Source organism: Salmo trutta, chromosome 6 (genome assembly GCF_901001165.1).
Source record: "Salmo trutta chromosome 6, fSalTru1.1, whole genome shotgun sequence".
In the NCBI taxonomy this organism is placed as follows: Eukaryota; Metazoa; Chordata; class Actinopteri; order Salmoniformes; family Salmonidae; genus Salmo; species Salmo trutta.
This window is the reverse complement of record NC_042962.1, coordinates 22,323,764-22,338,905: the sequence shown is the minus strand read 5'-3', so window position 1 is coordinate 22,338,905 and position 15,142 is coordinate 22,323,764. Positions and strand designations below refer to the sequence as shown.

At 46.1% G+C, this 15,142-nt stretch overlaps 1 protein-coding gene and 1 long non-coding RNA gene across 18 annotated transcripts in view; one reads left to right on the top strand and one right to left on the bottom strand.

Annotated features, from left to right (window-relative positions):
- Positions 1-758: 758 nt before the first annotated feature.
- Positions 759-15,142, bottom strand: part of LOC115195663 (abl interactor 1) — a 70,041-nt gene continuing 55,657 nt past the window's right edge. For 4 of the 17 annotated variants that reach the window (XM_029755754.1, XM_029755755.1, XM_029755756.1 and 1 more), the window contains 6 exons: positions 12,189-12,289; positions 10,246-10,356; positions 6,463-6,717; positions 4,529-4,615; positions 3,034-3,222; positions 759-2,649 (listed from right to left, as the gene is read on the bottom strand). In XM_029755754.1, coding sequence (XP_029611614.1) covers positions 2,474-2,649; positions 3,034-3,222; positions 4,529-4,615; positions 6,463-6,717; positions 10,246-10,356; positions 12,189-12,289 — 919 coding nt within the window. In that variant the 3' untranslated portion in view covers positions 759-2,473. The remainder of the gene's footprint in view (positions 2,650-3,033; positions 3,223-4,528; positions 4,616-6,462; positions 6,718-10,245; positions 10,357-12,188; positions 12,290-15,142) is intronic. The other 13 variants (XM_029755759.1, XM_029755760.1, XM_029755763.1 and 10 more) reach the window with 7 other exon arrangements.
- Positions 4,264-4,762, top strand: LOC115195666 (uncharacterized). The gene is made up of 2 exons (XR_003878727.1): positions 4,264-4,343; positions 4,375-4,762. It is a non-coding gene; the product is annotated as an uncharacterized LOC115195666 (long non-coding RNA).

Here is a 15,142-nt window from a genome sequence, read left to right as displayed (position 1 = left end):
CATTCTTGATACACACGGGTAACTGTTTGAGTGTGAAAAACCCAGCAGCGTTGCAGTTCTTCACACACACAAACCGCTGTGCCTGGCACCTACTACCATACCCTGTTCAAAGGCACATACATTTTTGTCTTGCCCATTCACCCTCTGAATGGCACACACACTCCATGTCTCAATTGTCTCGAGGCTTAAAAATCTTCCTTTAACCTGTCTCCTCCCCTTCATCTACACTGATTTGAAGTGGATTTAACAGGTGACATCAATAAGGGATCATAGTTTCCACCTGGTCAGTTTGTCAAGGAAAGAGGTGATCATAATGGTGTCAAGAAGTTATGAATTTTGTTTGGCATGTGTCTTAATGTAATGACATGACCACTGAGTTGTGGGCAACCCATCCCCTGCTTTTGTTCCATCCTGGCTAAAGACATAACTAGCTTAAATTAGGTAAGAGAATAAAATGTTACCATTGGTGTATTAAAATTAGGCTTTTTGTGATGTCACAAATCCCTTAAGAGGAAGGATTATTAAGTGTTTGACATGGGGGGAGAGGACCAGTAACTTTATGATCAAACTTGATCAATGCAGAAGCAACATTCAGTTTTCCTACAAATGTCATGAAAAACAGTGATTTAGACTGTTCGGGACCTTTAATAAACCCAGGCCTTAACATCCACAATGACTGTGTACTCACATTAAAAGTTATTTTTTTAAAGTCAAGCTTTACCTTTGTTTTCATTCCCAATTACCACGCCACTAAGTTGTACATAGGACAATGGTTTATTATAAAAGACTGTACATTCATTTTTCAATGAATATATATATATATACACACAAACTAAAGGCAGAGATGAGCTTTGACATTTCTACCCATTGAGCTGGAACACTTGTATATGTTGAATATAACATAGCAAACAAAAGTATCAAGGCATTAGCTGCTACAACCTGAAATGGTGTGCAGTTACTTTCATGTTTTGAGTCCGGACAGGAAAGACTTATCATATAGGAAGAAACTGGTGAAGTCTGCAATTTTGCAGCTTAACCTTAAACACCTACCTGAATTGTCATGAAGCAATCGATAGTCTGTCATTCCTAAGGGATAATTACAACTATAAATGAATATGGACAAAGTAGGTGGGGTCAATTTGGAACAATAAAAGAAAAACAATTTGGCATCAAGATATCCAGACCTGAGTTACGAAACCAAACCGTTACAGGTTAAAAATGACAGATCTAAAACTATTTTTACTTTGTGAAGACTGAGGAGGTATCTGAGTTGTCATATTGGTCTCCATTATTACGGAATAGTAAAACATCAAAACAGTTTGAAAACTATGAATTACAATCTCTTAATCCATTAATAATAGCTTACATTATACTTATGCCTACAGATAGTTAATTTTGTTCAGATTCGTAAAACATTACTGTGACATATTCCTTAAGATGGATATGGAACTAAAATGAGTTGCTTTAGATACATTACCAGATGGAACATTTTCATGTCAATGTAATATCAAATGTTTAAATACAAATTAGAGCATTTAGAAAATAAGACCATCACATCAACAAGTCCGAAAATGGCTTTTATATCTACGTAATTCAATCAATAAAAAATAAAATGTAATTATTACAACAAAATGGAAGCATAATGGCATTAAAACATAGAGGTTATACATTTTTTAATTTAGCATGCTTTACATCGACTTAATTTCAGGAATGACTGAAATAAAAAGTTAAACGTTTTGTTACGCATAAAAAGCCATTTAAGTTTGAATTCAACATCCAAAATGGATCAGCTTTGTGATTGTGAGAACCTTGATTATAGAAAACGGAACAGAATCTTCTGTTGGACATTTGCATGTGTGGCATGTAAACCTGCTTGAGATACCGTGATTAGCATTTACACTAGACACCCAACAGGCTGCAGCTCACTCACATTATATACAATTAACAGTAGTAACACTTCCACTGAAGGTGTGCACACAAGATCACCAGAATGCCTACATATGCATGACATTTGCTCCATATAGCGTAATACTCTTGATACACAAAGAAATCAAGATAAGCTCATGAATAATGTATAGGTCAATAGATGTCGACAAACACAAATGAATAGTCGGGGTCGGGTGTTATGTTGCGCATATGTAGACAGGAAGAACAAAGAAGAAGAAAACTTAAAATGTCCTTCAGCTAGTTTTACCGTGGTCTTTGAAAACATGTTTACACCACAGCCCTTGTGAGCACGTCATCAGCCTTATTCTATTCATTCTTTGTATACTTTATAAAAATGTCCCCCAACCCACCCATAACACCTAAATAAAATAAATTGTTTTATTTATTTGCAATTAGTATAAGGGAACAAGCATTCCGTCATATCCAAAATCACTTCTCTAAGATTTGTATGGTCAGACTCCTGTTTTTATTGGTCTCTGTAGTAACCTAGATATGACTGAATCAATACACTGGAGTAGGGGTGCCTTCACTCGGCATAGTGCATGATGGACTCGACGTAGTTGCCGGGGAACAAGCCCGTGACCCCGCTGCTTAGGCCCTCGAACCAGCCGTCATCGTTCTTCTTGATGATGTAGATGATGGCTCCCTCCACGAAGCTCAGCTCATCGTCTTTATCTGCTGCGTAGTCGTAGATGGCCACCACTGAGGAGGAAAGAGAGGAGGGAAAAACACCAGTGAGGGAACATCTCAATTGCATTCCCTTTTGATCCCTCACATCCTTTCTCCTCGCCTCCTGAAAACCCATTGGATGAGGTGGTCAGAGGTCCCTCCCCCCCTGATTTTCTCATCCGGTGGGTCTTCAGAACAAGGCGAGAAAAGAGGCCGCAAGGAATCAAGGAAATGCAATTGAGATTCTCCCTATTAGAGAAAAGGTTTGCCTGAAGATGTTAAGCACTTTAATGCTTAATAGGTTAAGTAGTTGAATAGTGCAGTGTAGTTGAAATAAATGTGAAGGGTATGGTAAGGAGGGAGAAGAGCAGCGTTCAGTAAAGAAGAGTGGTGTCAGTATTGATCCCTGAGGCACACCTTTCTCTATGTAGCTCTTGGGCGCCCACTGGGGGTCTCCGTCAGCATAAGGGTCGTTGTAGTGCACCACAGCTGCTTCCTCTTCCTCCTCGTAGTCAACTGGCGGGGGTGGAGGAGGGGGAGGAGCCTCATCAAACATGGGCAGGTCATCCGGCGGAGGAGGCGGAGGCGGAGTAGGTGTGTCCGCAACTGCCAAACGGCAGTAGAAGGGAGGGGGGGAGAAATGAGATTAGGAACGCTGCCTGAAACTGGGACGAAGAAAACAGTACAGCACATTACATGTGGGTTGCACATGCAACCAAGCCCAACTGTACAGAGAAAACCATGCAAAAACATGCAATCGTGGCAGAGCAACATGCAGGGGTGTGTATATGCTAGGCACCGATGGTTAGTCGGTCAAGGACCAAATGCACGACAGCGAGTTGTTGGCATGCCGATTTTGACTTTTGTTCCTCCAGGTCACTTGTTCAAGTCACTTGTTAAGAAATGTAATTTAGTTGCAAGTGTTCTTTGCCACTAAGGCAATGCTGCACTTTAATGTGAACTTGTTTGGACACTTTCAATCATCTTCCCACAACATTTGAGTTCTCTTTTTGGTTAAAATGAATGACCACAAACGAGTAATGTCAAAAACAATACAATAGACTGCAGCCTGAATAGTAAGTTACGAGCTCTCTAAATGAGATGCTTAATTAGTATGCGTGGATCGTGGCGGTTTACCTGCATAAATCTAACATGATACCATTCATATGTTGTACCAAAGGGAATAGGAGCTCAAATATTCTCAGGGTTGTGTATAGCAAAGGGGATGATATGGGTACTATTCAAGTGGGTTTTGCTTTACTCCATCTACTGGAAATTAAAGCCGTCATACTTAAGAAACACCAATAAAATGGTGCTATTTCAATTCTGCCGGTAACATAAATCTGTCTAACAATAGCAGGCTAAGCTTCTTTAGCGTTACATAAAAGCATGCACACTATTTCTCTGTTGATCACACAACACATGCGCATACGTTAAGTCCTTCCGCTCATACAGTGCATTTTTTGAGTGAAATTATACTTTATACTTAACATTTGCCTTATCGCACACATGGGATTTTGTGGAAATACCATTTCAGCTGCCAATTTCATTGTACATTCTCCTAAATAATCCTGGAATGGAGCACTGAAGAAAGCAATGGGTGCCAATGGTAATAAGCATGCGTCTGTCAGAACTACTTATTAACACAGACAGTAGATGAGGATGATGATATTGACGATGTTGAGTGAACAGGCACAAGGCATGCTGTGTGTGATTGACAGATGATGGTGTTCTACATCTAGTTCTACATCTACGGAGGTGTTCTACATCTACGGAGGTGTTCTACATCTACGGAGGTGTTCTACATCTACGGAGGTGTTCTACATCTACGGAGGTGTTCTACATCTACGGAGGTGTTCTACAGCTAGATCTAGAGGGAAAAGGAGAGCGTGTGGTGGGCCTCAGGACTTACTGTTCTCCTGCACCCTGGCCACAAAGCCTGTCAGAGGTATCTGTGGAGTCAGCTGGGGCATGGGAGGAGGAGGGGGAGCGATAGACACTGGAAGCCGCCACAGGCGCACACCGACAGACAGACCAACAGACAGACACCGACAGACACACAGACAGACATACACATAAACAAAACGAAATAGAGAAAGCAAGGATATAAAGTAGACAGAGGACAGATATCAGTCACCCAGAACAATATAGGAAAATATTAAGAGAAACAGACAGAATACCCCCAATCCAAGTCAATGCAATACTCTGCAAGAATTACGAGACAAAGCATGTGTGACAAAGCATAAAACAGTCTATGCTTGTGGTTTTTAGTTCAGAGACAGAGTCTAGATTCCCCCAGGTATTTAGTGGTACAGATTGAGGGATTAAAATGGGATTAGGTTTGATTGTCGTTGCTATTTCCTGCTCCTAATCACAATCTGAACCAGATGATTGTAGTATCGGGACATGACCAGAGCGAGGTGCTGTGTGCAACCCTACTAACCCTGGCTCTCAATCAACCAAGTTACTTTCACAACTAGTGGCGTGAAGAGTGCCACCAATCTTAAAAATAACCTGTAAACCTTAGAGGTCAGCGTCAGGTTTATAAGGAATTGGGTGCCATTTTGAATGCAGTTCAGGTGGACGTGTGTGTGTGCGTCTGCCTGCTTGTCTGTGTGCGTGCGTCTGTGCCTGCCTGCGTCTGTGTAGCATGTTGCCAATGTCCACACTGCCTACATTTATCTTGTGACAGTTTGATGTTTCGGTCTGAAATCAAATAAGGATGTTATGACATATTTTTGAAATGATTGGTGCAATATTTAAATTGTCCATCCCAAATAGGTTACTGATAAGTGGTTTAAGCTTGCTCTATAGGCATTTGAGATCAACCCCAGGCCCAAGTCACGATCTTTACTGAACCAAGCATGTGACCACGCCGCCATACACTCCCCCCTTTTAAACACCAGACGGTCCTTTACAGGGCAAGTGAATGAGAGAGGCGAGACCAATCTCAATTCAAAACAGCACAGGTGGCTGCTGTCGGCTTGAGTTTCTCACATTTTATCCTTCTTTTGGCTTTTCCAGGACTTAATGACGTTACTGAGTTCGCCTCCACATCACCGAGACAGTGTGTGTGGGTTGTCCCACGGGAGTTTGTGTTGAAGGGTACAGCACATGACTAAATATAAACACTGTGCTTAAGTTAAATGGACACCTTGAGCTGGAGTCACCTTGTGGAGGCTGGCTAGTGCATTTTAGGAAATGGGGAAGAAGAAAAAAGAAATCACTTAAAAAAAGGTTGTGAAAACACTAAGAAATGGTGATTTAAGAGAACGTCATCTCGTACTTAAACGGAGACCAAAAAGCAGTGACTCTGCAATCCTTGCGTATATCGATCGCCTGGATTGTATCAGCTGGAAAATCCGTGGACAAGAAAGCATTCTACATAAATGCACAAGACGTTCAACCAGAGAGAAATACCTTAACCTGCACTTTGAGACAGGAGGCAAGACAATACTACTGCTTTGAAGAAACGGTCACCATCATTTAACAACAAACCCAACGACGCTGGCCTGCAAAGCCCATCATAGTTTAGAACGTGGACGACACAGACGTCTGTTGGTTTCCAGTGGTATTTTCCACCTGTGTACATTTAGTATTTGTGTACCAGAGGGACATGCTAGGTGACATACTGATGTAGTCACAGTGGTGTCATTAGCTTTGGTGGCACCCAGTGAGAGTCGCAGAACTCAGCGGCGGGACAGTGACCCCTTTTCTAAGAGAGTGATATAGTATAGCTCCCTTTTGCTAGGAGTTTATAAGAGGGAAGCTCCCTTGAGGGGGAAACTATCCATCTCCCGTCTAATAGAGGGCTGTTGGTGTCTGGGGGGGGCATGAGTGTCTTACTTGAGTTGTGGGGGTAGGCGGGGGTGCCCCCGTTAATGTATGGCTGCTGTATCTGCTGCTGTTGTAGCTGTAGGGCCTGCTGCTGCTGCTGCTGCAGGGAGAACTGGGAGCTGACGGACGGCGCCCGGCGGTAGGTGCCCGTGGCCGAAACCATGGAGACCGAGGAGGTGGTGGAGTTGTGCCGTGAGATCTGCCGTGAGATGGTGCCGAACTGGGACATGGGGATGGGGCCTAGACCAGGCCCGGGAGCCACCGCTGAAGTAGAAAACACCCACAGAAAGAGAGAAAGGGATAGAGGAGGGGAGGGAGAGTCAGAGAGAGAGGAAATGACAAAAGGGGAGGACAGAAAGAGGGAGAGAAAGAGAGAGAGAGAGAGAGAGAGAGCCCAGCAAATGAATCAGTGACACCCAACAACAGAGTAGACCCAAAATCGGCAGAGCAATCATTGGATCCCCGAAGCAACTGAACCACCAGCATCACCACCAATCACAGAGACCCAGAAAAAGGGAAGGGGGAGGGACAGGCGACACCACAGCCAATCCTGATGGAGAAGGAGTCATGTTTATTTACGCCCGGATGCGTTCCTTTAGTGCAGAAACGTTTACTTCCATCCATCATTGGCTACAATCACAAAATCTTCACCCAAAAAGCATGCTTGGTATAATAGATTACTTGTGCCTCAGTGTACATTTGTTTTGTAAAAGAGGTAGGGGAGAATAGAAGACACACATAATTTGAGGCTAGGAGACAGTTGAAAGGGGATAGCAGCTTAGGCTTCTCCTGTGGCGTTCTGGCAGTCCACTGTACATGGGTTTAGGGCTCAATGAAACGTTCTGGCAGTTCTGGCAGTCCACTGTACATGGGTTTAGGGCTCAATGAAATTGAACCTGCATTGCAGTAATTACACAGTGACACACGTTCTTTGCTGTATTCAAATTGCAGGACTTTTCGGACGATGTAAAAACGTGCACTATGAGGAATTTTTCAGAAATACACACATTTTAAGCACACACACACACACACACACACACACACACACACACACACGTTTGCGGCGCAGTACAGTACAGATATAATTTACACTGACTACAGCCAATCCATTAGGTTTGCTAGAAGCCTACCATTTGTCACGCGTCAGCATTTTCACAGCAATAAATATTACTGCAGCAGTTAAAGCATATTTCATGATTGTGTCGTCAAAATATTTGAATGAGGGAGTGTGTGTGTGTTTATGAGTGAGTGTGCAGTAAATATGAAAAAGTGTGTGTGTGTAGAATGTGTTTTCTTCCAGTTGGGTATTTCCTGTTTACTGGGTCAGATAACGGTAGCTCTCTGGAGATGCTCTCCTCTCAGATACTGGTGACTGAGTGTGTGTGTGTGTGTGTGTGTGTGTGTGGAATGATAACTGTAGCTCTCTGGAGAAGCTCTCCTCTCAGATACTGGTGACTGAGTGTGTGTGTGTGTGTGTGTGTGTGTGTGTGTGTGTGTGTGTGTGTGTGTGTAGAATGATAACTGTAGCTCTCTGGAGAAGCTCTCCTCTCAGATACTGGTGACTGAGTGTGTGTGTGTGTGTGTGTGTGTGTGTGTGTGTGTGTGGAATGATAACTGTAGCTCTCTGGAGAAGCTCTCCTCTCAGATACTGGTGACTGAGTGTGTGTGTGTGTGTGTGTGTGTGTGTGTGTGTGTAGAATGATAACTGTAGCTCTCTGGAGAAGCTCTCCTCTCAGATACTGGTGACTGAGTGTGTGTGTAGAATGATAACTGTAGCTCTCTGGAGAAGCTCTCCTCTCAGATACTGGTGACTGAGTGTGTGTGTGTGTGTGTGTGTGTGTAGAATGATAACTGTAGCTCTCTGGAGAAGCTCTCCTCTCAGATACTGGTGACTGAGTGTGTGTGTGTGTGTGTGTGTGTGTGTGTGTGTGTGTAGAATGAGAACTGTAGCTCTCTGGAGAAGCTCTCCTCTCAGATACTGGTGACTGAGTGTGTGTGTGTGTGTGTGTGTGTGTGTGTGTGTGTGTGTGTAGAATGAGAACTGTAGCTCTCTGGAGAAGCTCTCCTCTCAGATACTGGTGACTGAGTGTGTGTGTGTGTGTGTGTGTGTGTGTGTGTGTGTGTGTGTAGAATGATAACTGTAGCTCTCTGGAGAAGCTCTCCTCTCAGATACTGGTGACTGTGTGTGTGTGTGTGTGTGTGTGTGTGTGTAGAATGATAACTGTAGCTCTCTGGAGAAGCTCTCCTCTCAGATACTGGTGACTGTGTGTGTGTGTGTGTGTGTGTGTGTGTGTGTGTGTGTGTGTGTGTGTGTGTGTGTGTGTGTGTGTGTGTAGAACGATAACAGTAGCTCTCTGGAGAAGCTCTCCTCTCAGATAGTGATGAGTGGAGCCGGAACAGGTTGGGGAACAGACCACTGCGTAACCATATAGATGAAAACATGTCCAGAATGTCCCTTTGACTGACCCTCGGTCTCGACACGCAGTTACGGGTTAATAAACCATGGGTGAGATGTGGTAGTCATTGTGACATGTTTTCCAACGTTAAAAGATAACCGTTAACATTTTCCAAAGGGGTTAGTCCTGAGGAAAGAGTTCATAAGTATAGCCCCCACAATTCTGAGGTTTTTCTTTGATGACCTGAGGAAAAAAATATGTTTCTTTCTCGATTTGTGGCAGGTTGTTTTTTGTTGTTGTTGCGGTAGCGGCCATCTTGAATGACAGCACAGGGTCATAGCAGGGTTATGTCAGTTGTCATAATTGATATGTTAGGATGCCACGACTTGTCATAACACTGAGCAACTGCTGCATGCCTATTCTGGACAGCCACTTCACTCAAACATACAGACACAATCTGTAACATTTCACATTGATACATCCAAAAACCCATACAACCATATATGAAGACCATATTTACAAAGCATCAGTAGGAGTGCCGATCTGGGATCCCGGTCCATTTTGTCCGTTTCATCCATTTCATTACGATCTAAAAAAGGCTCAACTGATCCGATATCAGCACTCCTACTCTGAGATGCTCGATACATACAGTCCCCTGTACTTCAAAGCTATGACAGTCAATCAAATCAAACCCGTCACACATTTGGAGCCCTGCTTCGGAAAACCCAACAGTCCCATAAGATGCACACAACCTCAATTTGCTTCTGAGATGAAACGGATACAAGCCAATTTGACTGACTTCATATCACCCGAGACAGAGTCATATCAACCACACATAAATCATTTCCCAAAAGCACATTACGCACAATGCAGAAGGAGTCTCTTCCCTTATCAAAGTGTGGTAATTTTGAACTTCGTAAAATCAATTGAACAAAGTAAATAGGGGTTGGTAATTTAATCAAATATAGCCCGGGGGCTGAATGGAAAATGTCCAAATTGAATTAACCTGCACTTTAATTAACATGCATACTGGTTTCTGGAGCCTAGAGCTGGAAAAGAACATTGTTCCTTTAGAGACTTCTGCAGTGCCCTGTCTGGGGCGTGCTGCCCTGTCTGGGGCGGCGGCGGCGTGCTGCCCTGTCTGGGGCAGTGTCCCATTTGACATAACCTGGATGAATATAGAGAACCAGAACCCAAGCACCACCACCAAGTGATCCCCACCACCACCAAGTGATCCCCACCAACACCACCGGATGGACCCATTGTTAAAACACCAGGCTGGAAGAGGCACACACACATTCTCACACATGTAAACCCTCTAATAGCGACAGCCAGAGAGGAGGGGGTTTCGAGGAGCGGCGGTACAGTCTAGTGGGTGGTGGTTATTTGGGCTCACCTATCACTGCAGGAGCCCTTGGGGTGCCCTGCCCCGGGAGAGGAGGCGGCGGAGGAGCCTGATGACCAGGAAGTGGAGGAGGAGGGGGTGGGAGAGCGGACATTGGCGGGACTGAAACGAGTATTTGTCAGAACCACTCCGTTAGTGACTGATCGGGGGTTTCAAGCTGGTTGGCAACGTTGGTGTTAGGTACCATCTCACAACACTTTTATATACGATTAACACATGAACATTTCATACAACACCTTTGCAAGAAGAAGGCAACAGGCACACACACACACGCCGCTGTGGCTATACAGTATGGAGTGTGCGTTACCATGGTGACAGGCTTACAGACAGCTCTAGTCTCGCTGGCCTGATATCCTGTCACTAATATCCAGCTCTGTCTCCTTTCTCTCTCGACCTCAACAGGCCAACAGGACACCTCATCTCACACAGCCAAACTCCCTGTTCCGTTTCCAACTACAAAATCACCTGTAGTCTTCTATTCTCTTTACCTTTGAGCCGCCCCCTAATACAGGATGGCCTATTTACACACAGAGGCAGAGAGAGACGGTGAGAATCTCAGAACACAATAGGTCGTTATGAGCCCTCTGTCTGGTAAAATTAGCTTTGTTCTAAAAAACCTCACTCACTCAGTCCTCCAGCAGCACAACTCGTTTACACTTTGTTTAATTGTGCCGTTTGTATTTTCCCCTTGTGTGACGTGAGTGTGTGTGTTCTGTGCATTTTCTGTCTGTGCTAGTACTCACTTCACGATCTGGATTTTCAATGAGAGAGTAGTATGTGTTTATGGATGAATGTTTCTGTAGTCACAATGCACACACAGAGAGAGAGACAGAGAGAGAGAGAGAGACACAGAGAGAGAGAGAGAGACACAGAGAGAGAGAGAGACACAGAGAGAGAGAGAGAGAGACACACAGAGAGAGAGAGAGAGACACAGAGAGAGAGAGACACAGAGAGAGAGAGACACAGAGAGAGAGAGAGAGAGAGAGAGAGACAGAGAGACAGAGAGAGAGAGACAGACACAGAGAGAGAGAGAGACAGAGAGAGAGAGAGACAGAGAGACAGAGAGAGAGAGAGACAGAGAGACACAGAGAGAGAGAGAGAGAGAGACAGAGAGACAGAGAGACAGAGAGAGAGAGAGAGAGAGAGAGAGAGAGAGCGACACAGAGAGAGAGAGAGAGCGACACAGAGAGAGAGAGAGAGCGACACAGAGAGAGAGAGAGAGAGCGACACACAGAGAGAGAGAGAGAGAGCGACACACAGAGAGAGAGAGAGAGAGAGCGACACACAGAGAGAGAGAGAGAGCGACACACAGAGAGAGAGAGAGCGACACACACAGAGAGAGAGAGAGAGCGACACACAGAGAGAGAGAGAGAGCGACACACAGAGAGAGAGAGAGAGCGCGACACACAGAGAGAGAGAGAGAGAGAGCGCGACACACAGAGAGAGAGAGAGAGCGACACACAGAGAGAGAGATAGAGAGCGACACACAAGAGAGCGACACACAAGAGAGCGACACACAGAGAGAGAGAGCGACACACAGAGAGAGAGAGCGACACACAGAGAGAGAGCGACACACAGAGAGAGAGCGACACACAGAGAGAGAGAGCGACACACAGAGAGAGAGAGCGACACACAGAGAGAGAGAGCGACACACAGAGAGAGAGAGCGACACACAGAGAGAGAGAGCGACACACAGAGAGAGAGAGCGACACACAGAGAGAGAGAGCGACACACAGAGAGAGAGAGCGACACACAGAGAGAGAGCGACACACAGAGAGAGAGCGACACACAGAGAGAGAGCGACACACAGAGAGAGAGCGACACACAGAGAGAGAGGAGATGGTGGCTTAGGAGTGATAACACATAACAAGATTCCAACATACCCAGTGTGATTGACCCCATGTTCCTATACAGTACAGTTAACTCCCACTCACCTGGTCCAGAGTTGGGAATGGAGGGCGTAGGCACGGCGATGGGAATGCCAATACTGCTGCTCCCGCTGTTCTCCCTGCTACCACTACCCCCACTGCTACCACTGGAGAGAAAGGGAAAGAAAGAGAGAGAAGAAATGTATTCAGGGCAACCCGCAGAGGAGACAGTAGGTATCCCTTGTGCACACAGCTGGTATGCCCATGTCCCATTTAGAATCCTACAAGGCAACCTGTCAGTCACAGGGCGAGAGGTAACAGCCCTTCAGAACCACTACACCATTTATATTGTGTCTGGAGGACTTCACATTCATCAAGAATGTCAAGATTGAATGCAGCAGATATGATTCCACTGAGCCTGGTACCAACAGAACACAGCTAGACACACTGTGGTCGATACAGTACATCTACAGTGAGTACAAAACACTAAGGACACCTTCCTAATATTGAGTTGCACCCCCACCCCTCCTTTTGCCCTCAGAACAGCCTCAATTCGTCAGGGCATGGACTCTACAAGGTGTTGAAAGCGTTCCACAGGGATGTTGGTCCATGTTGACTCCAATGCTTCCCACAGTTGTGTCAAGTAGGCTGGATGTCCTTTGGGTGGTGGACCATTCTTGATACACACGGGAAACGGTCTTTAACCGGTCTCCTCCCTTTCACCTACACTGATTGAAGTGGATTTAACACCTTTCACCTGGTCAGTTTGTGTCATGGAAAGGTGTACTTAATGTTTTGTACACTCAGTCCATACCATAGGAGAGGCATTATGTCAAAGCCTATAAGCCCCGCCTTAGCCTCCAGGTCAGCTGCAGGGCGTCAGATCAATGGTCTGGCTAGGAATCCCTAGAAGGATGGGAAGAGTCAGGGGTTTACTATGACTATGTGATCCAGTGAGGATGAGAAAAGGGGTAAGATAAGCCCCCTCTGTGTGAGATAAGATAAGCCCCCTCTGTGTGAGATAAGATAAGCCCCCTCTGTGTGAGATAAGATAAGCCCCCTCTGTGTGAGATAAGATAAGCCCCCTCTGTGTGAGATAAGATAAGCCCCCTCTGTGTGAGATAAGATAAGCCCCCTCTGTGTGAGATAAGATAAGCCCCCTCTGTGTGAGATAAGATAAGCCCCCCCTGTGTGAGATAAGATAAGCCCCCCCTGTGTGAGATAAAATAAGCCCCCCCTGTGTGAGATAAAATAAGCCCCCTCTGTGTGAGATAAGATAAGCCCCCTCTGTGTGAGATAAGATAAGCCCCCTCTGTGTGAGATAAGATAAGCCCCCTCTGTGTGAGATAAGATAAGCCCCCCCTGTGTGAGATAAGATAAGCCCCCTCTGTGTAATAATGCACATTTCCCATCCTGTCTGCCTTTCACTGTCAGTTCTCTCTTGCCATCCCTCTCAGTAGCTGAAATCAAATCACCTCCGTCTCTCCCTCCCTCCCTCCCTATAGTGCTCCATCTCCAGGTCCATCACTCCTCCTACGCTCGTCTGTCTCAGCCTCTCCTTTCTGTCTCTAGCCCAACCACGTCGCCAGAGATCAGATTTCATATAAATCAGACCACCACAACACGGAGTTGGTGAAAGCTTGACTCCCACCATGCACCAGCACACACATACGCACGCGCACACACTTATTGAATCAGGGCTCAGGCAGGTAGAGACGGCAGAGACTGATAAACAGAGTGTGTGTGTGGAGAGCAGTAGGAGAGCAGACAGGACAGTTTCCAGGTCAGGGAGAGAATGAGACTACACAAGGACCCAGGTTTTTGAATGTACTGCAGTGGTTCACAGCTCCCAACCTAGAAGGCTGCAGTATGTCATTTTTGCACTTGATTGAGTTTTTGCTCCTCCATAACTGTAAAAGTCACTGATATTGTTTGAGCAATTCAAGTTAAGATGAAATAACACCTGGTTTGAAAGACCTTAAATGGTTGCTGATAGACAGGCAAGGACAAAAAGCGGCGGTCTTGCTGGCAGTCTTGCTGGCAGTCTTGGTATTGAACACAATTTATCGTACATATCCATGATATTTGGTGAACCATTTGTCCTGCAGTATTGATGTGTGGTAACATATCAAATGAGTTTAAAGCATATTATAACCATATGAGTTTAAAGCATATTATAACCATATGAGTTTAAAGCATATTATAACCATATGAGTTTAAAGCATATTATAACCATATCAAATGATGGTACCCACATCTACTCATCTAAAACAGGGCAAACCTGCTCCCTGCTGAAGATGCACTCTCCCATGACTCAATGGTGGAGATCGAAACAGCGAGCTAGCGCACGACACAGCGAGAGAGAGAGAGCGCCCGCGACACAGCGAGAGAGAGAGAGAGCGCCCGCGACACAGCGAGAGAGAGAGAGCGCCCGCGACACAGCGAGAGAGAGAGAGCGCCCGCGACACAGCGAGAGAGAGAGAGCGCCCGCGACACAGCGAGAGAGAGAGCGCCCGCGACACAGCGAGAGAGAGAGAGCGCCCGCGACACAGCGAGAGAGAGAGAGCGCCCCGCGACACAGCGAGAGAGAGAGCGCCCGCGCGCACAGCGAGAGAGAGAGAGCGCCCGCGCGCACAGCGAGAGAGAGAGAGCGCCCGTGCGCACAGCGAGAGAGAGAGAGCGCCCGTGCGCACAGCGAGAGAGAGAGAGCGCCCGTGCGCACAGCGAGAGAGAGAGAGCGCCCGTGCGCACAGCGAGAGAGAGAGAGCGCCCGTGCGCACAGCGAGAGAGAGAGAGCGCCCGTGCGCACAGCGAGAGAGAGAGAGCGCCCGTGCGCACAGCGAGAGAGAGAGAGCGCCCGTGCGCACAGCGAGAGAGAGAGAGCGCCCGTGCGCACAGCGAGAGAGAGAGAGCGCCCGTGCGCAGCGAGAGAGAGAGAGAGCGCGCGCAGCGAGAGAGAGAGAGCGCGCGCAGCGAGAGAGAGAGCGCGCGCAGCGAGAGAGAGAGAGAGCGCGCGCAGC